At 43.3% G+C, this 23,226-nt stretch overlaps 1 protein-coding gene across 3 annotated transcripts in view; it reads right to left on the bottom strand.

The window, feature by feature from the left end:
• The window catches only part of Tcaf1 (TRPM8 channel associated factor 1), a 44,051-nt gene that overhangs the window by 10,978 nt on the left and 9,847 nt on the right, over positions 1 to 23,226 (bottom strand). For 2 of the 3 annotated variants that reach the window (XM_060380104.1, XM_021653291.2), the window contains exons 2-7: positions 11,951 to 12,584; positions 4,438 to 5,432; positions 4,099 to 4,196; positions 3,375 to 3,588; positions 2,844 to 3,083; positions 1,509 to 1,846 (exon numbers count right to left, since the gene is read on the bottom strand). In XM_060380104.1, the coding sequence (XP_060236087.1) occupies positions 1,509 to 1,846; positions 2,844 to 3,083; positions 3,375 to 3,588; positions 4,099 to 4,196; positions 4,438 to 5,432; positions 11,951 to 12,570 (2,505 nt within the window). In that variant the 5' untranslated portion in view covers positions 12,571 to 12,584. Of the gene's footprint in view, positions 1 to 1,508; positions 1,847 to 2,843; positions 3,084 to 3,374; positions 3,589 to 4,098; positions 4,197 to 4,437; positions 5,433 to 11,950; positions 12,585 to 18,068; positions 18,256 to 23,226 lie in introns of those variants that run through there. The other variant, XM_021653292.2, reaches the window with a different exon arrangement.

Raw genomic sequence — 23,226 nt, 5'->3', positions numbered from 1 at the left:
AAAAAAAAAAAAAAAAGAAAAGAGAAAAAGAAAAAGAAAAGAAAAAAAAGAAAATAAAAGAAAGAAAAAGAAAAGAGCCCACGCTAGCCAGGGTCACGGGGCTTTGAAGTTAAGGGGTCATGTGGTAGTTACCAGAACCAACACGTCTTTACTTCATGGATGAGCAAAGGAGCTCACTTAAGGAAAAAGTAGCAGTGATCATGGACAGAGATGGATTTGAACAGGTGAAAGAATCAGAGTGAATCATGCCTGGCTGGAATCCAACATGATGTAACTCCCCAGAGTGAAGATCTAGGGGTTTATCCAGGCACTGGGGCTGAAAAATGATGCATTGAATGACAGTTCAGAGGCAAGGCGAACCTCCAGACCCAAGGAATCCTAGATTGCCTACCTATGGTGGAATCTGTGGCAAAGCCAAGCCATAGCAAGGAGATAGTAGACTCATCTAAGACAAACTTGGATCATTGCCCATTATAGAATGTGTGAGGATGGTGGCCTCATAGCTATTAAGTAGAAGAGGTTGGCTTCCATCATTGGTGTGCCTGGCAGTAAAGCCACAGAAAGCAAAGTGTATTTATATGTAGTGTCAGTGCAGGTAATTCCACCCTATGTGCCTCAATCAGATTTAAGATTTTTCAGTGTTATGCTCTCTTGTGCCTTTCAATGAGGGTATGGTTGACATTATTTTATTTATTTATTTTTTAAATATTTTTTAATTTTTTAATATTAATTATAGTTTATTCACTTTGTATCCCAGCCGTAGCCCTCTCCCTCATTCCCTTCCAATCCCACCGTCCCTCCCTCATTTTCTCCCTGCCCCTTTCCAAGTCCACTGATAGGGGAGGTCCTCCTCCCCTTCCATCTGACCCTAGCTTATCAGGTATCTTCAGGACTCTTCTGTGGCCTAGCAACACTGCTCCTCCCTTGGTGTGTGTGGGGGGGGGGGCGGGGGTCAAAGAGCCCACCATTGAGTTCATGTCAGAAATAGTCCCTGTTGCCCTTATTAGGGTACCCACTTGGATACTGAGCTACAATGGGCTAATCTGAGCAGGGGTTCTAGGTTATATCCATATATGGTCCTTGGTTGGAGAAACAGTCTCATAGAAGACCCCTGTGCCCTGGTATATTTGGTCCTTGTGGGGTTCCTGTCCTCTCCTGGTCATATTAACTCCCCCTTCTTTCTTATGATTCCCTGCACTCTGCATAAGGTTTGGTTACGAGTCTCAGCATCTGCTTTGATACACTGCTGGGTAGAGTCTTTCAGAGGCCTCTGTGGTAGGCTCCTGTCTTGTTACTTGTTGAGCCAGTGCAGGACTGTGCACTTTGCAGGGTCATACAAAATAGTGTACCAAGAGACATCATCACCCGCTGGTATACCTGGTCTGTCTTGGCGTCTTTGTGGAGCTGAATGTGGGAGGCAGATGCAGTGGGTGATCTCCAGGGTCACTAGCTTATCATTTAGCCATGTGGCTTTGGTGGTCACACTTGTCCCATCACCCTCCTCGTACCTGTAAGTATGTTTCCAACGCAGTCCAGGCATTCCAGTTTTTCACGTTGGGCCCCTTGCTCAGGTAGATTCGGACTCTCTTCTCCCGAACAGGGGGCCACAGGGCAATATTGGCACGGCTTCGAGGTATGCCTAGGACTGTTTCATGCACATAAACACACCATAGGTTGCAGGTGGCTTCCGTGGTGTGTGGTGGGAACTCCCACTCCTGCCTCTGCTGGTTGCGGCCCAGCTCATGTATAGGGCCCCACAGCCCCTTGGCCCTGATGAGCTTCTCATTGATGAGCTCCTGCACTGACTCCAGGTGGCACATGATGGGGTACCCTGCATGCATCCAGCCTGGGGATGCAGAAGAAAGAGGGCACGGTCAGAGTCCTCCCATCTCATCAGTATAGTTGTCTCTGAACTCTTTCTTTTCCAAAACACCCAAGAGGCCCCCTGCCCCTGCCCGTAAGCCTCCTTCTAACACCCCTATTGTTCCAAGAGGTTATCAGGCTTTCCTTCTGCTCATTCTGCAGTGACATTTTTACCTTTCTTCTGACTTCAGTCTTGGGAACAACATGTTACTAAGGGCCATTCATGCTGCTTTTTGTCTTGCTTTTTGGGGACAGGGTGGTGGTATCCATGTAAGGCTGGTTAATGTATATCCTTTCCTCAAGTTTTCTGAAGGTGCTTTCATCCCACTCTTAGATGTGGAATTACCTATGTTGATTACATTGCAGGATTTATTCATGCAACATAAAAATGAGGATCTAAGGGCTGGAGACATGGCTCAGAGGTTAAGAGCACTGGCTGGTCTTTCAAAGGTTCTGAGTTCAATTTCCAGCAACCACATGGTGACTCACAACCATCTATAATGAGATTTGGTGCCCTCTGCTGGTGTGCAGGCATACTGCAAGCAGAATAATTATACATATAAAATAAATAAATCTTTTTTTTAAAATGAGGATCTAAGCAATTTTCATGGTGCCTCTATTTGTGCCTATCCTTTCCTTTAGGCTTCTTGGCTCATTTTCAAATAGCTCTTTGTTCAGAGTCTTCCAGAACTTGTAACTAGGTCAAGAACCTATATTTTCCCGCTTCTTAAAATTTCCTGAGAGGCTCCTAGCAAAGCTCAGGTGACATATCGATGTCGGTGATAACATTTCTTGACATTCTAACTTAAGCTACTATGCATTTCATGTGTAATCTCCTTTTCCTACTTAAACAGCAAAAAATATATCTACATCTCTTGTTCGGAAAATATTTCTACTCTCATTGCCTCCCAGCTACATGGCCATAGGAAAAAGAAAGGTACATGAGGAATCACACACAGAGCTCCACTCTGGACACCCACCGACTGATATCTGCACATCAGCCACTATCCTCTGTGGCAGACGCAAAGGGAAGGGCTCGCCTCCCAGCCTCGCCACGGCCTGCATCACCTCATCCCAGAGGCGGAGCAGTGGCTCAGGATTCTCTAGAGTTCGGAGATTTGCAGTTGGCACAGTCAGGATGAGGTTGTTAGTGGCCAGTTCTCCCCAGGGACCAGGATGTTCCAGGAGACGCCTCTTCCACTCTTCCCGGGATGTTTCTCCTAAGAGGAGAGACAATAGGCCTCGAAATGTCCTTTGTCCAAATCCTTTACGTTAAAACATACATACAACTTGGACTCCAGATGAGAACCCCAAGATGAGAAACAGCCACATCCCTTTTCTACACCCTTCATGGAATCCTTTTTGAGTGTGATTCAATTTTTTTTTCTCTGCACCAAAGTAGAATGTAAGGAAACCAGCCACCTCCCTCCACTGGTCTATCCCTGTCTCCCGTACTGAGACACCCCAGAAAGATTTTCAGCTTCTCCCGTCTCTCAGTGTCGCATACTTACCTAGCTTATAGTATGGAGCACGGACAGCCCCCTTCACGGTGATGGGCACAGAACCCAGTTTGCTATTCTGAGGGACGATGATATAGAGGAGACCACCCCAGAGGCAGGTGATTGATTTCACGGTTTTGTCCAAGCAACACCGGTTAATCACCAGGGGGCCTCGGAACAGCTTGCTGGCCCTGGTCAGGTCATCAGTATGACAGCCGATTTGTATCTGGAGCAGAGAAATAACCCTCACAGTCAGATGGAGTATGTGTGGGTGGCAGAAGAGAGCATGGGAGGTACATTCAGGAAGGGTCATTAGGCTGTGAACTCATGATAATAATAAAATCATAGCATTTCTTGAGTTTATATGTACTAAGTTATGGGATGGAAATTAAACTAATATTCACAGACTGAATACCTACACAATATCAGGGAACCTTCCGTTGAAGGATTTTCTTAGTCCTCACTGTATGATGTAAGCTAAAAGAACAAATTTTAAGAGTAGAGATTGCTATTCTGAGGCAAGATGGCATAGAGGCCTGTGAGCTCCAAAATGTATCATTTTTGGTATATTTTGTTATATATCAAAACACAGTTTTGTCATCATTAAGAAGGGAGAAGTGTTCAAAAACTTCCCTAAATTGCCAGTAGGGTTTTATGCAGACCACATACGATGCCAAGTGGGATGGCAAACACATTTGGATTCTCCATCATGTGGTAAGATGGGGAGTGGCCTTACCTTCAGATCAGCAGAGGCAGCATTTTCAGGCAAGGTCACTTCTATAATCTGCCTTCCAGGTATGTAGAGTCCAGTGCTCATCCAGCAGTATCGTGTGCCTGCCAAAACACAGGAAGGGCAGTCCACACAGTGCTGTATGGACCTCTCATGACTTCAGCCACTCCTTGCTCAGCCACAAAGCTCTGAGCCTTCCAAACACTGCCCAGTGCCCAACCCCTGTCTTCTCGAAGAGGAAGACAATAAAGACCCTCTGTAGGTGGCCAAACCTGCCAACACTACAGCAACCTCATGAAGTTTTGCAGATGCCCATACGAACAAGCTCCCACGCTCCCGCCATACCTGGATTGGTGCAGTTGACGTCCACAGTGATGGGAGACTCTGAGGGGCGGAGGTAAAGGCTGCTGTACACGTCTTCAATTTCTGGGACTAGAAGTGAGAGGTCACTTCCCGAGTGAGCCAGACCTGTGGCCAGGGAAAGCATGGCCCCTCTGCAACAGTCATTGATGACAGGGTTCTCTCTGGTTGCCACCGGGAGCCTATAGCGGCTCAGCAGCTTCCGCAGGAGTCGGTGCACAGACATGTAAGCAGGGATCTCCTCAGCAGGGATCTGCAGAAAAGCTGCCCCGTCTGGTCCTAGCTTGGCTAGCCAGCCCTTCTCCACGTTCCCTCTCTTCCTGCCCATTATCACCTGGAACTCTGCCAGGGTTGAACGGAAGTGATAGGTCCTTATTCCTGCCTTAGGGGTACGGAAGGGGCCTGGGTTGAGGCTTTGGCTTGTGATGCTGATGCCAAAGGGGTTGAGGAGCAGGTTTCCTGGGAAGCGAGCCAGAGGGGACACTCCTGGGTTCTTAAAGGCCCACCACCAGGCTTGGGCTCCAACAAACAGCCCACCGCCCTCTGCTACAAACTCCTGCAGTTCCTTAACCCCCACATCACTCGTGGGTTCGAAGCAATAGACACTTGCATCACTGGTCAGTTGGGGCTCAATGCTGGTATCTATGCCCCCTACTGCGAGCAGACCACTCAGTGTTCTCAGCTCTGTCTGCACGACAATCTTGCCCTTGCGGCCCCCGTCCAGCCAGCGGACAGCATTGAGGAGAAAGGGGCCGAGTTTACCCACAGTGAAGAGCACCTTATGACCAGTTACAACCACCCGACCCCGGCCATAGCGGGCAGCCGCTATCACACAGCCGTGATAGGTATCTAGGCCTAGAGGAAAAGCCAGAGCCCCATGCACTAGTAGCTGGGATGGGAAACAGTCCGAATTGGTGATGTCCAGTTCCGAGATGCCACGTAGAAGCTCGTCTCTGTCTTCCGAGAGGTCATCTTCACAGCTGCAAAAGACACACACACTCCTGAGTAGAGGGATACTCTACATACGGTCAGCGCCTCCTACACAAGGGCACTACTATTTTAACTAATACTACTGTTTTTCAGTCTTTGTAGAAGCTCTTGGAGAACAGTGGGTGAAAATTTGTTGGGAAGGAGACACAAGGTCTCACCACATTAATTCTGTTGTGCTCAATCTTCAATCACCAATTCTTCAAAGGAAATTGCATGGAAAATCTTGCTGTGTTTATCTGATACTACACTTGACAGAACATTCTAGACTTAAGTTCATATTTATTCCATCCATGTACTCTAGTCTGCAAAGAATTAGGTGAGGAATTATGTTTATACTCTTATAATGAGTCTTACTTATACACTTCACACCATGAACGTGGTAGTGGAAAAATCTGTGGAAAGCAGTAGCGGTGTCAGTGAATAGTCAGTATCTTAGAAGAAGGAGGAGACAGTCATTAGCTTCAACTCTCATGAGACCTGTGGCTCCTTAATGAGGAGGACCACTGCCTTCACCTGACCATTGCTTGCCCAACAGGAGTGCTGCGTGCTGTGGGATTCTGCTCAGCACCAGCCAATTTCCTATGCACAGTCCACCCGCTCCCTTGATGATGAGCACTGCAAGCCATCTGTAAACACCAAAGGGAGACTGAGTTCTGGTGCTTAGGATGACCTCCACACGTCTGCAATTCCTGAATTGAATTTGTAGCTTCTGTGAGGTGTCAATCTATGACAATCGTGCGTCAAGAGCCAGCATAAAGGAAATACAAAATGTCTGTCAGGTAGACAATGGATTTTCAGTTCCAGTGCTGTCCAGAGCTAGGGCCTTGCAGCAGACTGGTCCTCTCCTTCCTTGAAGCAGCACCATAAAAATTATTTAACCAGCTCTTATGGCTCTATTTTACTTCTCTTTCACACACTCCTCTGAGATGGAAGTTACTAAAATAAAGATGAACTTGAAGTATCACAGGACATAATCAGCAAACAAGGAGAGGGGGTAATTACATAGGACACCGTGTGATTTAAACAGCTGAATCAGAACAAAAGAGTCTGGAATGCATGCAAGTATGAGAAAATAGAGAAACAAAAGGGCCAGGATTATCATTTGTTTGTGAAAATACATCACAGGAACCAGGTAAGATCAGCCCAGAATTCCAGTGCACTTTACAATGGACAATGTACTACATAAGATTCAGGTAATAAAAAGGACTATGGAAAGGTGCTGGCCTCCATTCCTCACCAAGGACATGGAAAACACATCCGCAGTGAGGTGTCTTTCCCCATCTATTAGGATGAGTGTTATCAAAATGTCAGCCACCAAGTCTGAAGGAGGTGAGAAGAGTAGGGAATTCTCGCACAGCGTTGGTAGGAAGGTACCCTCGTAGCACCATTACAGAAAACGGCTTGGAGGGTCCTTGAAAAACTGAAATAGAACTACCACATGACCCAGGCAAACCTCTACTGCATGTGTGGCCAAAGGAAATAAGACCAGTCGCTTTCAGAGACTCCCCTGCTCCTTGAAGCATTTTCACAATAAGAAAGAAAACCGCAGTGTATGCGGTGGGGAGAGGATAGCTTCTCACGTGAAGCTTGGTGAGGACATGACTTAATTTCTCTTGGGTCATACTGAGGAAGGAGACAGCTGAGATGCTACCAGTCTTTCCACTTTGTGGTCCCGTACATTGTCCTCTACAGGCAATCTATGCTTAATGCACAGTTGCAGGCGCTCTTTCCTTCTTTTCTTTCTTCCTTTCCTTCTTTTCTTCCTTCCTTCCTTCCTTTCTTCCTTCCTTCCTTCCTTCCTTCCTTCCTTCCTTCCTTCCTTCCCTCCCTCCCTCCCTCCCTCCTTCTTTCTTTCTTTCTTCCTTTCTTTCTCTCTTTTTCTTTCTTTTTCTGTGCTATAATTTAGAAGTTTTCCCATTTTACTGTAGTACTTAGGTCTAGACCCATTTTTGAGTACTTTGTATGAAATAGGTGAAGGGTCAAAGTTCACCTTTCCCATAAGGGTATCAGGATGTTCCAGAACAGCATGTTGAAAACACTGCTTTTTCCTCATTGAGTGAATCTTTCTGAGTTATGCAGTCTGTTTCAGTGACTGATTTGTCTACCTTTTATGGCAATATTACAGTGTTTTGATCACATTGTTTATTTCACCTCATTACAGCCACTGTATCATACATTCATCAGCAGGGTGAGTATAGTGCAGTGAGGTAGTCTGTGAGAGGCACGTGAGATAGCTCAATGGATGAAGGTATTTGCTGCACAATCCTAGAGACCTTAGTTCAATTCCTCAAATCCATGTGAAGGATAAAAAATGGAACTGATTCACTTGTCTTCTGACCTTCATACATGTGCTGTGCACATGCCTCTCCATCCCACATCTCTCTCATAATAAATATTATTAATAAACTTTAAAAAGATAGTTTGTGATAGAGCACACTCATAATCCAGTATATTATACAATTCTTAAAGCTTTATTAATAGCTATTATTATACTTATAATGTACTTAATTTATAAATTTAACTTTAAATATGCTGAGGTATACATAGAAAAGTCTAGTTTACAATTTTTAATCTCTGTGCCTCTTTTTCGTGACTTGCAGCACTGGTGAGTGCTTTCACTACAATGCCGAAGAGAAAGGATGACAGTAAGTATTAGTCTTGCCTGTTCTCATTTCTAAGGTAATATATATATATTATATATATTGATATACCCAAAGACACACACACACACACACACACACACACACACACACACACTTGTAATCCCAGAATTTGGGAGCTGGAGGCAGCAGGATTTATGGAGTTCAAGGCCAGATTTGGCTGAACAATACTTTCAAGACCAGCCTGTGAGATATGAGACTCTTTCTCCAAAAATAAATAAATAAATAAATAAATAAATAATAAATAAACAAAACAAACTGAGAATGTTTCTAGCTAAATGCCTTTTCTCTGATTGAAGAAATAACTTTTTATATTAAGTCTGGTGGCATTTTATCATGATTGACTATGAAATCTTGTTAAACATTTTGTGTGCATCTATTGAATTATATGGTGTTCTCATTTTTTCCAGTTATCACGCTAAATTAACTTGGCTTCTTGCTAAACCAGTCATTCACACCCAGAATAACTGAATTTTGCTATGATGTATTATTATATATGTATCAAACTGTTTTATTTGTTAATATTTAATCAAGAACTTTGCATCTATGCTAATGAGGGATATTGCTCTATAGGGTTTTTTTTTTTTTCTGAAATTGTCTTTCGTTTTATTATTTCATTTGTGTGTGCGTACACGCCCAAGTACCAGAGGTTGATATTATGTTAGGTGCTTTCCTCAGTCAATCACTTTCTGCCTTATTTTCTAAGGCAGCGTCTCCTGGTGGATCCAAGCTCACCGACTGAGCTGGACTGCCGGCCAGCCTGAGTCATCCTCCTGCTCTGTCTCCTCAACGCTGAGATTACGTCTATACTACCCTGGCTGGTTCCCCTAAGTCCTGCCATGTGTACTGGGGAACCCAACTCAGGTCCCCGTCATGCTTACACAGCAAGCATTTTACCTACAAAAACAATCTCTCCAGCCCTTTTTCTAGTTTTAGACGTCAGAAATGCCGAGGAAACAATAAAGTTGGGGATGCTTTACTCCTGTATCCTGGAAGAATTTCTGTGTCAAGTTGGCATTATTTGTTCCTCAAAAGTTTGATAAAATTCACCAGTAAGTCCGTTGGAGATTGGAGAGCTGTTCGTGCTCTTGTTGATTTTAAATAAAATTTTTATTTTATAATTTGAAAGACGGAGAATTTATAGAGTACAGAAAGTTTGTTAATATCTTTAACATAACTACTGATAACATGTTAAACAGCCATGGTGTAGTTGACAGAACTAAGACCTCAACACAGGGAAGCACTACCAGTTACTAAACCTCAGTCTTTATCTAGACAGGTGGCAAATTCCTATCACTCCACTCGGGATGCTAAGATAGTTTAAGGCTAGCCTGGACTTCATATTGAACTAATGAACAAAAACTCCAACTTTTTGTTATCGTTGTTATCATTATAATAATAGTAGTAATAGTAATAATAATAATAATTATTATTATTATTAAATTTGAAACAAAGTCTCACTATATAGCTTTGGCTGGCCTGTAACTCACTATAGATCAGGATGGCCTGGAACTCACTATGCAGACCAGGCTGGCCTGAAATTCTCTACATAGAGATATGCCTACAACCGCCTCCTGAATGATGGGATTAAAAGCATATGCCACCATGCCTAAAAAGCTCTCCATAAATTTTACTTCCTTTTCTGTTAATGTCTTCTAGAATCCAATCCAGGAAACCACCTTGCACATACTATTGGGGTGCTTTAACTAGAATTCAATTTATTACAGTCTACATTGTCTCTTATGTTTAGTCTCTTAATTTGTGTCTATCAAGAAGTCTGCCCATTTCCTGTAAGTTGACAAATTCATTTGCATGGATTGTATCAATTCCTTTATTTGCCTTTAATGTCTATAAACACTTATTAATGACTCTCCTTCCAGTCTTGAAGTTCTTAATTCACTCTTGTTGTCATGATCAGTTTATCACTTTATTGATTCTTTTCAATTAAGCAATTATTGGTCCTACTGATTTAGTCTATTCTACATATATTCAATACATAGCTAGCAAAAGCATCTAAGGATTTGCAAATTCTTATTACAAATAATTATTTACACCTGCTCTGATGTCCAAGGTACCTGGGGAGACAAACTAATGTTTATCTTCAACTTTCAAAATTCTGAAGTCTCTTTAGTAATCTGAAAGTCAAAAGATTTTTCTGTGGCCAAAATCATTTCACTAAAATTCAGGCTGGAAAAGAGAGGCATAAGATCAATGTGAAATTCAGGTTTCAACGTGGTATTTAGCCAAATGTATTTACAGCACTTGGGTGTTTAGACCATGGTCATTTATCCAGTATCCATTTCCACATATGCCCGATGACTTTGGGAACACACATGGATCTCACTGACCAGAAGACCCGTAGCCTGAAGGAAATGATACTAAAAGGGAAACCAGAGATGCTACTCCAACACCCCCCTTCCAGATGGAAAGCGTTGGAAGGACATGCTAAGGACGCACTGTCCAGTTACTGGCCTCAGATCCCAGCTTCCAGGTCCTTTCACTGTCATGCATGACACTCTCCTATATAGTTACTTGGCTTTTTCTAATGTCTCCCAGTTGTTGTCACCAGAATTATTTCTGTGCTCTTCATGCTCAGATTTTTGTAACCCACCTTTAAGATATAACTTTTTAATTTATCTTAAGAAATAATATCTGAAACAGAATATATTTAATAAGCTCTGGAATAACTAATGGATAAATAAAAAGAGACTTTGAACTCCTTGTAGAAGCCCCAATTTTCTTTTTTTTTTTTAGTGGACTTAGAGAGGGACAGGGAGGAGATGAGGGAGGGAGGGTGGGATTGGAAGGGAATGAGGAAGGGGGCTACAGCTGGGATACAAAGTAAATAAACTGTAATTAATATAAAAAATAAATATTTAATAAAAAAGCCCCAATTTTGGATTAAAATGAGACAAGCTGCCTTCTTACAAAAACTACAGAGTACACAGATTGTCAGGTTAATTTGTCATGAACATTTATTAATTTATCTTATTTATCATCCCTCTAAAGGCCTCGTTATATCTTCCTCACTCAATCAGACTCATTTTGTTTCTAGCAGTCAGAAATAACGGTGTTGTTTGTTCCAAGAAAGTCAAGAATTTTTATGTATAATAGGTAGTGGCCTAGTATGCATTTTCTGTGCTTGGGAGGATGGCAGCTTCGAGTACCCCTCATCCACCAGTCTAACTACACACCTAAAAAATGTTTGGTGAGTGCTTATTACCTGTTGGATGTACTACACTGTGCGTGTACAAAACAGACTGGGGAGCACACTCCACGGACCTCCAGTGAAGCTTGCCCCTGTACCCAGCATCTGTTTTCACCATTCTCAGATGATCATTTGACTCCAGAGATAATTGTCCTCTCTGAAGCCCAGCATTAGTCTATAAAAATCACCTTTTTTTCTAGCTCCACTTCCAAATCCACAGCTTCCTGTTTCCATCTTAACTGCACATAAAGATTTCAAAATGCTTCCCACAGCTCTCCAGACCTTGGCACATAGGGTTTTTCTATGTTTTCTTTCCCTAATAGTTTCCTTTTCACCAGAAGGAAATTTCCTATGAACCTTCTTACACAAATCAGGCCAGTTGTTGAGGTTAACAGTACTTGTATTAAGCTAAGTGCTGAGGAATATCATAGTTAATAGGAACTCTTCTCACAGGCTAAACAAATTGGTCTGGCAGTCAATGTCCCTCTCTCAAGCCTCAGAGTATTAAACATACCTAATTGACAGTGACAAAAATGTGTTGGAGTTTCAAATTCTTTTCTGTTAACCTGGAAGCAAACTGAAGATGGAATCATGTTGGCTTTTTAGTGAAGCCAACTTTCAACTTTGGTAAGATACTCACCTCACTAAGACGGGGATCTTAGGCATCTTCTTAGACACTTTACAGAAACTTGTGTCTGCTTTGTTTTCAGTGAAGTATATACCAGCCACACTGGTCACCAGATTCCCAGGAAATGTGAACAGAACTCTTTCATCTTCACCCTGGTTAGCCCAATCCCAGGCTTGGCCTCCTATGAGCAAACCTCCTCCTCGTTTCACAAACTGGACTAGCTTATCAGCCATGGTTTCATTGTAGGCATCAATACAGTAAACTCCCAGGGAGTCATTCACCTCTGGCTCAATCTTTGAATCTATTCCACAGCTCTCCAGGATTTTCACCAATGGTGCTAAAGATGAGTGCACACCAATGGCAGACTCAGAGGAGGAGCGAAGCCACCCCACAGCATTGACAAGAAAGACAAAGAGCTGGCTTTCCACCAAGAAGTCCTCATGAGAGACCACCACCACTCGACCTCTGCCGTAGGAGGAGGCGGCAATGAGGACCTGGCCCATGTCGTTCACCATCACAGGAAATGATGACTCTCCGATAAGAAGCAGTTCACATGGGATAGCATCCTCCGGGATATCCCAACTTGTCACTCCAGTCATAAGGGCCTCAAAGGCAGCCGAGGGAGTCGCCATGGTTCTGTTGGTTTCTGCAGAGAGAGAAAAAAAAGCAAAGACACTGGTTAGCAAACAAAGGCTAAACCAAAACCAAGCAAGGTATTTCTTCTGCCTGGTACGGCAACGATCTCACTGTGTGATAAGACTCAGTATCCACACATTTAGTCCATCCCAGTGGTCAAACGCGGAAAATAGAGGATTCTATTCCACTACCGAAGGAGACAACACTAAAAAGGAGGAATGATGGTAGAACTGTGTCTTCCAATCATGTAGTTTGAATTCCTAACCTTATATTATCTATGAATATGACTTATTTTGGAAATAGGGTTTCTGAAGATGTTACCAGGTTAACAGGAAGTCATACTAGATTTGGAAATTGAGAGATTGAAGCATAGGGTAGACTATTATCAGAAGATGGAGACAGAGACTGGGGTTGTGTGTCTGCAGACTGAGGAACACCAAGGATTGCTGGCAAAACCCAGAAGCTATAGGAAAGACATGAAAAAAACTCTATTTCTAAAATTCCAAAAGAAATTAGCATTGCTCAAGCCTGTGCACTGAAATTCTAACCCTATAGAACAGTGGTTCTCAAGCTTCCCGACACTGTGATCCTTTAATAGTTCTTCATGCTGTGGCGACTCCTAACTATAAAATTATTTCATTTCTATTCCATAAATACAATTTTGTGACTGTTATGCATCATAATGAAAATATCTAACATGCAAGATATCTATTATGTGACCCTTGTGAACAAGATTGTTCTAACCTCCACAGGAGTGGAGACCTAAATGTTGAGAACCACTGTTTTAGGCCGTGGAGGGAATAAAACAGTATCATTTTTTAGCCATTCTAATTGTGACCATTTGGTATGGAAGCCTCTGAAAACTGGTACAGTTGTGCACACTGCTTTCCTCTCACACCACTCCCAACCATTTTTAGCTTCCTCGCTGGTCTTATTAATCTCAGTTTGGAGCACTTAGAACCTCAGGTTGGACATTCAGGGGTCTGTAGCTTGGCTCAGTCACTTTCATGTAAGAACATGAAAGCTTTCTGAGGCTGAATACCATATCCCATACAACAAGAGAAACAGAAAGTAGCAAGCTATGAAATTATGGTGGATCCTTCCACGCACCAAGAGGAAGGTGTACTTGTGCCTGTCATCTCCCGAGTGCCTTTGATTTCTTGACTGGAAGTGCTTTCTCCATGCTGCTCTGCAATCTTCCACCAGTGTTCAGTCATGTGCACATACTATACATTCGCACTTGCTTGGTTAGGAGTGAATCATTTACTTCATGTTTGTGAATAATATGGGATACTCACAAAGTAGGCAAAGAAGTCTAACCCCTTGTAGGTATGGAAATTCATGGACTGTGGTTTCACAGTTGATATTAAGGCTAACACTAAAACCAGCAATAATGGCCGTGGCATTTATTTTTACACATCTCTTTGGACCCCTGAAAAAGTCATTGGCTTGCATGCTATAACTTCCACAGCCATGGATGGAACAACCTCTGTCTCGGCAGCTAATCAACTCAAGTTCCCGCTGAAAACGTGCAGTGACTTCCTGTAGAAGTACAGAGGTCTTAAATTTAGAGCTCTGTATGGTGTCACACTTCTGAAGTCTTAGCACTTAGGCAGTAAAGGTGAACTATGAGGAAAGAAAATCCTATTATCTTAAGCCACCCTATGTGTTGTCATGTCATATGGCTGCCTCTGGGAACTGATAAGAGTGGTGGCATCTGACAGGAATTCAGGGTCAGTCTTGGCTACATGAGATGCTGCCACAAGCAAAAAAAATTATCACGAATCAGATGCGTTTAGGTGCTAAATAACAGCACTAACTTGTACCCATCTCAGAGAATATCTCAAGGATACAGTCAGCCAATAGCTGGTTAGTGAGATCCTTCCTCGCTCTTCCTAGTGTCCACAAATAACCAGGACAGCACACTGTACAGTCATAGTAATGTCTGCTCTTTCTCTTCTCCCCATTTCCATCTGGCCAAGAGTCCTGTCGTTGCCCTTACTGACAATTTGCCAGCACACTGTGATTAACCCAGTTTGGTTCTTTAGTAATTCATGTCTGGACTGAAGGAATTTGGTTTCCAAGTCTCTCCAGGCTGTTCCTACATTTATTCTTCTGAAAGTACTCTAATAATATTTTGTCCTCGAAGAGAAATCCACAGAGCTTCACTGGTGCCCCCTGGAGAAAAATCTGCGTCCCTTCTCCCTGTCTGAACTTCTGTATGGTAGAGTGGCAGCTCCTACAAGCTTAGAGCAGATTCCCTTCTCTTCCCTCCAGCTTTCAGAACAGGGCAGATTCTACCTCTTCCTTTCTTCCTCACACTAGGACCCAGGACAAGCTCTGCTTCCAGTTCCAATTCCGTTCCTGTCTTCCTCTCTCGCACCCCCACTGGAACCTTTCTGTCTGTGGAAACTCTACTTTTCTAGGTTAAGGTGTACACCAAGGAGAAAATTCAAGACATTTTCTATGAAAAAGTAATCAGTGCCATGAGTCAGGAAATATGGAACATAATTAAGATTATCACAGGATGAACGAAAAGAAAGAGGAGGAGACAGGGTAGAGAAGATGGAGATGTTGAAGAAGAACATGAATTGATTGACACACCCATACGCCACTGTAATAAGAGAGGCAGAATTAAAGATGTACATCTGAGAATGCCCTACAAAAGTACAAATGGACACCAGTAAGTGAAACCCAAGAGTGGACACAGATCAAAAAGACAAGGTTGTTTCCGAGGATCATTTTTATTTATGAGGGTTCAGAATCTGAAACTCAGTGACATACTTATTCTTCTCATATCTCCCTAGATACTTCACTATGTACCAAATGACATCCTTTTACCTACCCCCTTCACACTGATACACATTCCAAGAGCTGCCCATCAGACCCACCTGTCTTCGCCAATACGTTCCACAATGTGACACTCATGCCCTCAGAGAAGAGTGTTCACATTCACACTTCCGTCTCATTAGCTGTTCTTTAGTTTGTGTGTGCATGAGATAAATCTATTGTCATCTACGCAGGATGATCTGGATAACACTTTCAGTGGTAATTTCAAGCTCCTGTGTAAGCTTTGAACCTATCTTCTGTGGCTAATACAATGATAGCGGTAGAGTAGGCACCTATAGTAATGACACTCACAGCAATGCATTCCTTACCAAGTTTCTCATACTGTAGCACATAATTTATTAAATCCTGGTATATATGATCACTATCCTGACTGTATAGTTTCTGGGGAGGAAAACCTCAAATCTTTTGAGTGGACAGGGTTTTTGTCACTTGTAGGTAAGTGGGGAATCTAAGCTTTCAATACAGAGAATACAGAGCTGAGGTACAGTTCTTTTAAAATGTATATTTATTTTATGTGCATATACATACATGCTGCCCAGTTTTATGTCAACTCGACATAATCACAAGTGGTTGTGTTCTGGGAACCAAACCAAAATACTCTTAACCACTGAGCTATTTCTTTACCCAAGAGTATAGGTCTTAAGCAGCAAAAATATGTCAGTATTTGCTAATTTCCAGCTTTTCTTTATATTCATAAGTTCATGGAAACCACAGTTAAACATAGTAGCCTCATCACAGTAGGAAGGGAAGAGGTAAATAGTTTGTCTTCATTCAAATTTTCATCCTTTAACTTGTTGTCCACAGTTCCTACCCTCTTCCCCCATGCTAACTGTGGCCTCCTTTGAATTTGTCACAGTCTCTTTCATCGAAGAAGTTATTCTAGGCATAGTCTGTAAAAAAGGGAGAATGAAGACATTCTATTCCTACCCCAAAGCAGTCTCGTAGACTCAAACATGGCTTTCCCTGTGAGGGATGTATGAAAGGGCATTTTTTTTTTGGGGGGGGGAGGATCACTCACAGCTTGCATCTCAGTTTGATTTCATATCTTGAGACACAGACTTACATATATGAGATATGCAAAGCATAAAATGCATTCCCTAGATGTATTCTATGGATATCTTATTTTCTACTGTTGGGTGTGAAGACTGAGTGTAAGGGTAAGGGCACACCAGGGGACACTTCTCAGCAGGCAGCTAGCCTGACCTGGCATTAGTATCACAAGCACAATTCTTGTGTCTTCTCTTTTCCATGTCCTTTTCTTCTAAGAAACTTTTTCTTCCTTATACATCGGATCTTTTTTTCCCCAATGTCCGTCACATTCTGCTAAACCAGAACTGAAACTGACTCAGTTCTTTCTTTTGCACTCCATCCTGGACAGTTTCCACCATACCCTTATTAATTTTAACTTAAGGAATTGTTTCATTCACATATCTGCAGGAATGTGTAATGCATTTGGAAGGAGAGACAATAAAATGATAATACAACAGTTAAAAAGTTAGACATTCCACGTACTTGATAAGATTAACAATGTCAGCATCCCAAAGAAGTATTTCTCAAGCCCTCCCTGTCCTCCATAGGAGTAAGATCAAAACCTTGGCTTTTACTGTCCGTACTCCTGTCTCAGCACACTGCTTACTGCATGCCAGGGCTCCCTTGGGGCTGTCTCCCTCAAGCTTCTTCACTTTTTCACCTTTTTTGCTCACTCCCACATTTGTTCATCTCCCCCCCCCCCCCCCACTGGGTAACTAAAAAAAAAAAAAAAAGGTAATTGAGGATCCTGACCCGGGAGTGAAGAGACCTGTGCTTTGCCATTAGAAGCCTAGGCGCTGCCTCCTCCTATCTCTGGGCCTGCTTGCCCCAGAGGGGTTTTAACAAAATGCAACCTGTGATAAAGATCTTTCCAAATCACCGGGGCCAGGCACATCTAAGCAGAAGCCTGGCTAAGGCCCTGTCTCCTTGTTTCCTTTCCCTCTAATGGCCAGTCTGCAGAGTATGTGGGTGACGTCAGAGGAGGGGTGGGGGCGCAGGAGGAGAGAGGTTTGGCTTGCAGAGGAGGGCAGCCAAGTGGAAAATCTCAGGCTGTGGATTCTCCAGGCCTCTGGACCAGGGACTGCCCTCTTCTCTAAACACATCCACACTCCAGGCCCCCGTGAACAATGCGGAGTGGGCTAGCGATCTGGCCCTAGTGACCCTGTTTGCCAGGCCCAAGAAGCCTTAGGACCAAATGGTACTCTATCACCAGTTACCTGTGTCAGTTCGCCCAACCCCCTCCTCTGAAGCCTCTAATTAGCTGTGGCCACAGCTGGTGGGGCCTGTCTGGAATTCGACCACACAAAGCGGCTGCACACAAATGTCACAGTCAGTCCAGGCCAGCACCAGCAAGATCGCTGGGTCGCGGGTGGGGGTGGGATGCTCAGCCACGGCTCAAAGCAACACCAGGCACAGAAGGCAGGCAGAAAGCACTAGGGAGCCTCTGCCGAGGTCTGGACACACCCAGGCCCGCAGCACCCACGTCCCTTGTCCCTTTCGACGGTCGCCAGAGTCCCCTTAGGAACCCTGGCCTCCCGCACCGCCCGCCTCCCACCCGGGACCCAGACCCGTTACAGGCTCCTTTGCCCATCGGCCGTTCCCGCGGGCCACTCACCCTGCGATTCCACCAAGGAAGCTGTCTTGGCTGCGAGGGCCGCACGGGCGGGCGGGCCAGGGGCTTCTCTGCTGAGCACCGAGGCGCCTTGGAGCAGCGGCGGAAAGCCGAAGCCGAGCGGGGAGGAGACCCGAGCGGGAGGAGAGGAGGGGTTCCCAGCCAGTCTCCTCCCCACTTCCTCCAGGCTGGAGCAGGAGCCCGGGGGCGGCGCTTGGCAGGAGACAGCGCTCCTTTGTGTCGCTGGCTCAAGTGACAAGGCATTGAGGGTGTGTTAGAGGCACCCGGAGGAGGTCTCAGCCCAGCAGCTGGATGGCCGTTCTGCTCAAACTTCTCTAGCTTATTTCTACTTACTAGGAAGGTAAAAGGTGAAAAAAACCTCGGCAGGTACAACCTGTGACTTACCGAATGCTTGCGCAGAACGCAAATCCCTGTTTAGGAAGGATGGACCTTGATGTATTGCCCAGGTAAACACACAAACTGCAGGGATTGTTGAATATGTTTTCGTTTTTTGGAGAGGGCGGGGATGAGAAGTGAATCTCATAGTCAATACTGTGTAATCTGAGGAGTAGGGGAGAGGGTCCTCTGTATAACCGCAGTGATCGTACCGCTGCGTGTATGACTTCGGTAAATTTAAAATAACATCTCGAAAGAACAATAGGCAGCTGAACTGCATTGTTCCGGGAAGTCTTTCCTTCCTGACAACCACCTGACCACCCTTTATGAATTGCCTGGTCCTATCTGTGTGGTGACTCCAGCTGTTGCGCTGCCGGTCTAGCAAGTAAAAGGCGGAGGAGAATGACTGTCGGCAGTGGGATTGATTCGAATCTCAGGGTCCCACTGGACCAGCTGTGTGGCTTTAAGATGCTCAATCTGTGCCTCTTTTATTTTCTGCAAGATGGGGACGATACATGAACACCTATATCACAGTTCTTAAGTGAATACCAGACATAAATAACATAAAACTGTGTGGTTATCTGACAAATTAAGAATTCAGACATCCCAAGATTCTGTGTTTCGCATTTCAAGAATTAGATATACCTTCAATTCCAATTAGGGTTGTGATACACACTCAAACCACAGTTTCTTTCCTCCTGTCCTTCCAATAGCTTTTCTCTCAAATAAACCTTAGTAATGTCAACCAAAGGACCCTTGGGCAGGCGAGCTGGCCGCAAGGTTTAGTGGAGGGGCCAGCTTGAACAAAAGCAAATATCCAGAATTCAGCTCCTACCAGGTAAAGACCACCTAACGGACAGGAAGTAGAACCCCTCACTTGTCCAGGTCCCAAGCTTCCCAGCTAAAGGAAGAGGCTGTTGACATGCTCACTGAGTCCGATCCTGATCCGAAATGTCAGGATTGACAGTACATCAGAATAAAACGTCTTAAGAAGTTTTTTTTTTTTTTTTTTGTTTTTGTTTGTTTTTTTTTTGGGGGGGGGAAGATGTCAGAATTAAAGTGCATGCTGCTTATGTAAAAACACATGTAAAAGTAATGTAAATAAAAATTATACGGAAAGGGTACAAGCTAATTTGCCTCTAAGTATGGGGCTGTGAGGCTAGATTTCTGAAAAGGGACGGGAGTGGTAGGGGGTCAGAGAACACGAAAGTGATAAAATGTCAGCATCTGAAAAATTGTACATTTTCCGTATATCACTTTGAAAGACTTCGTAATGAAATATGTTTAAGGGCACGAATTATCAGACTTTTGTTGACTGAGTTTGAGTGAGGAAGAAATCAGCACAGTGAACTGGAGCCGGAGAAGTTGATAAATAGACCGCAGACTATTTGTGGGAAAGCACAAGACCTCTCTTCTGACAGACCCACTTCCTGCAGCCTTGAGGACAGAGCTCCGGGCTTCCTTAGCATTCTCGGCGGGCTCCCAGGGACCTAGAAACTTAGGTCTGTGGCAGAACCCAGAGACCCTTAACCAGGCCCCAGAGCCCGGGCATGCTCTGGTTCCACAAACCATCGTTGGAAAATTCACTCTGGGTCCAGCAATTCCTACGCTGGCGCCACTCTGGTAGTAAGGGTGTCCTTCCTGCAGGAGTGACACGTAAATTCCACACTCAGCCCTGGGATTTGGTGGGCGGCGGGAGGTGGGCTGCGGAGGAGCCAGGAAGGGGCTGGCCCCGAGAGCCAATTGGTCGCTTCGGGGATGAGGGCGGAGCTCCACCGGCGGCCCGGGTTTGCCCAGGACCTGCTTTGTGTCTGTTCCTGACTCCAGCTAAAACCCCCAACGCGGGACACAGCCCAGGAGCTTGTCCTAGCAGTGCGGTGGGGAATAAATACATAAATAAAAATATAATATGAAAGTATAAATAAGTATATTAAATACATTAAAAATGCCGGATAAGCAAATACTGATGCTTAAGACTAACTCTCACCATGTAGCCTAGGCTAGCTTCAACTCATTGCTGCCCTTCTAGTACTAGGATTAGACTATGCCACCCTACCCAGCTGCACTACTTCTTTATGTTGAATAATACACAATTGTTTCCAAGGATGAGTTGTATCTCTGTAAGATGACCAGTAGTTAAGAGTCTTCTGGAGTACCCTCCTTTCTCTCCCCACCCTGTTCCTATCTCGCTTCACTTCTTCTCCCTTTCTTCTTTCTTTTATTCCTTCTGTTCTCTATCTTTCAACATCATATTATACGCATACCCATCACAACACTGTTATATATTATTTTAAAAGGCATCTAACATAGTAAAATGGTTTTAATATTATACTAGAAACATGAAAATTATAGAGAAACTATGTGTCAAAGTTATTAGAATTAGTTATTTCAGACAATAAAGTGGATTACTTACTAGTTTTGCTTCCACCCCCAACACATACCATTAGTCTTGCTAACGTAGCCATGCCTACCTTCCAATTCTTCAGCCTACCACCTCAGCCTCCGAAGTACTAGGATTACAGTCATGTATCACTATTTCTGGTGTAACTGTATAATTATCACTCATAAATGTTTGTTATTCATGCACCTTGTTAACATTTCAATAATAATAATAATAATCTATGTTATTTGTGATAAAAAAACAAATAAACCTAATCAATTAAAAACTAGATTTAAATTTTCTGGTCAAACTGCTGGTAGTGACTTCTTTGTGAAGCCTGTACCTGTTTTTTTTGTTTTGTTTTGTTTTAAATTTTCTTTCTAGCCCTGCCTTTTTATAATTGAGGGTGGGATCTAACACTCAACCTTATAACCGCAACTTGGCTCTGTGCCATGTCCTGCTTGAACCGTATCTGTCTATGCAGCGTCTGATCTCAACAGATGAACCCTGGGGAAAGCCACTTATGCCTTTTCATGGGGGGAGGGGCAACAAAGGCTGAAGGAGGCTTCTGCTGTTCCCATGCATTCTCCATCTTCTCACCCAACTTCTCTGTCTCTATTCTATTGGCACCAGGTAGAAGAGGCAGTCCCAAGTTTAGATCTTTATAGAAAAGCAGATTGAATGACTAAAGGGTACGAAAGTGTCACACTGCATCATTTAAGACTTCATTTAACAACTTCCTGATCTAGAGGACGTGGAGGTTAACAAATGTGCTTTATTTTTCTTTCAGTTTCCCACTTTACCCAGACCACATACGGATGTTCCACATTGTGATGGTTGATATCAACTATCAGCTATGTGAAATGTAGGATCACCCGGTGGCTAGGCCTCTGGGCATGCCTGTAGAGAATTATCTGAATTACATTCACTGAGGTGGGAAGACTCTCCCACTATGGAAGGATCCATTCCCTAGGCCAGGATTCTGGACTGTATAAAAAGTAGAAAGTTAGCTGAGCACAAACATTCACCATGTTCTGCTTCCTGACTGCTGAGGCAATGGAAGGGGCTGCCTCAAGCTCCTGACACTGTGCCTTCTTCATCATAAGGAACTTCAAACTGTGTACCGAAACAAACCTGTTCTTAAGTTACATTTGCCGTATTTTATAATGTCAAGAGAAAAGTAACTAATGCACATGGTGTCCACTGGATACATGGAAAGCATAAATGGCTATGGCGTGAGGAAGGAAGTGTATGGAATAATTCCTAAACAAAACCAACAGTTGTCAGGTATAGAAAAGTTACCGCATCACAACTTTTCTGCACGATGCACATTTCTTCTTCATTTTCATTTGATTTTCCCCTCAAGTCTTTTGATTTCTCCATAGATCTCCAAATGCCTTCTCAAAATATTTACTTTTATTTCATTTTAATATTGAACAGCTGTGCATATGTACATATGTGTGTGTGTGTGTGTGTGCATGTTCAAGCATGCATACCCTTGGCATTGGGACCCCCAGAACTGGGGTGAGAGGAGGTTGTCATCTGCTCATTACAGATGCTGAGAACTCAACACAGGTCCTCTAGAAGAGCAGCAAGCACTTTTAACTACTGAGCTATCTCTCTGGTCTCACAATGCCTTCTTCAACACATGAGCTGGTTCCTTTTTTACTAAATCAATTTTAAGTTTTACACCACTTTTATTTCTACTCTCTGAGTTTCCTTGTTCTGCTGAAGATGATTTCCGTCTTTAGTCTAGAGTAAGGGACAGTGCCACAGAAAAGCACGAAACAACTTTTGAGATATTAAGCCTAAGTGCCCAGCCACATGCGAGTAAGCAAACCATCTATTGACAATCCATACAACAAAATACTCTTTAAAAGTGTTAGCTCAATTCTTACACTCACAAATTCTCAACACATATTTTATAATTCTACTTTCATAAGGAAAAATGCTATTACATAAAAAAGAAATACTAGTTACCTCAAGAACTTCAGGATCAATAACTTTTTAAAGAAGTTTTATATTTAAGAAAAGATGTTAAAGGTATCATATTGAAATGAAACACAAAACCACTTGTAAATCACCCTTACATATTTACCCAAGAGAAGTACATAACATATTTATCTGAAAACCATATACTAAGTAAAATATACTCCACTGTAAAACTCAATGCTACTCTTCTTTGCCTTCTCACCCATCCAGATATTGCCTGAGTACTATCAACAATAGTGTGTTCGGATAAATTCTTGTATATTTGTAATGAATATTGTGCTATAACAAGAATGACAGGTCCAATATGGCTGAATATACCTAAAATGCAGTAACATGAGAGAAGAAGAAAGAAAAGAAAAGAAAACATGTATAAGTTTGGTAGTTTGAATGAGA

This window comes from Meriones unguiculatus, chromosome 3 (genome assembly GCF_030254825.1).
Source record: "Meriones unguiculatus strain TT.TT164.6M chromosome 3, Bangor_MerUng_6.1, whole genome shotgun sequence".
Lineage (NCBI taxonomy): Eukaryota > Metazoa > Chordata > Mammalia > Rodentia > Muridae > Meriones > Meriones unguiculatus.
The sequence above is the reverse complement of the archived record's forward strand: the minus strand, read 5'-3'. Positions and strand labels throughout refer to the sequence as shown.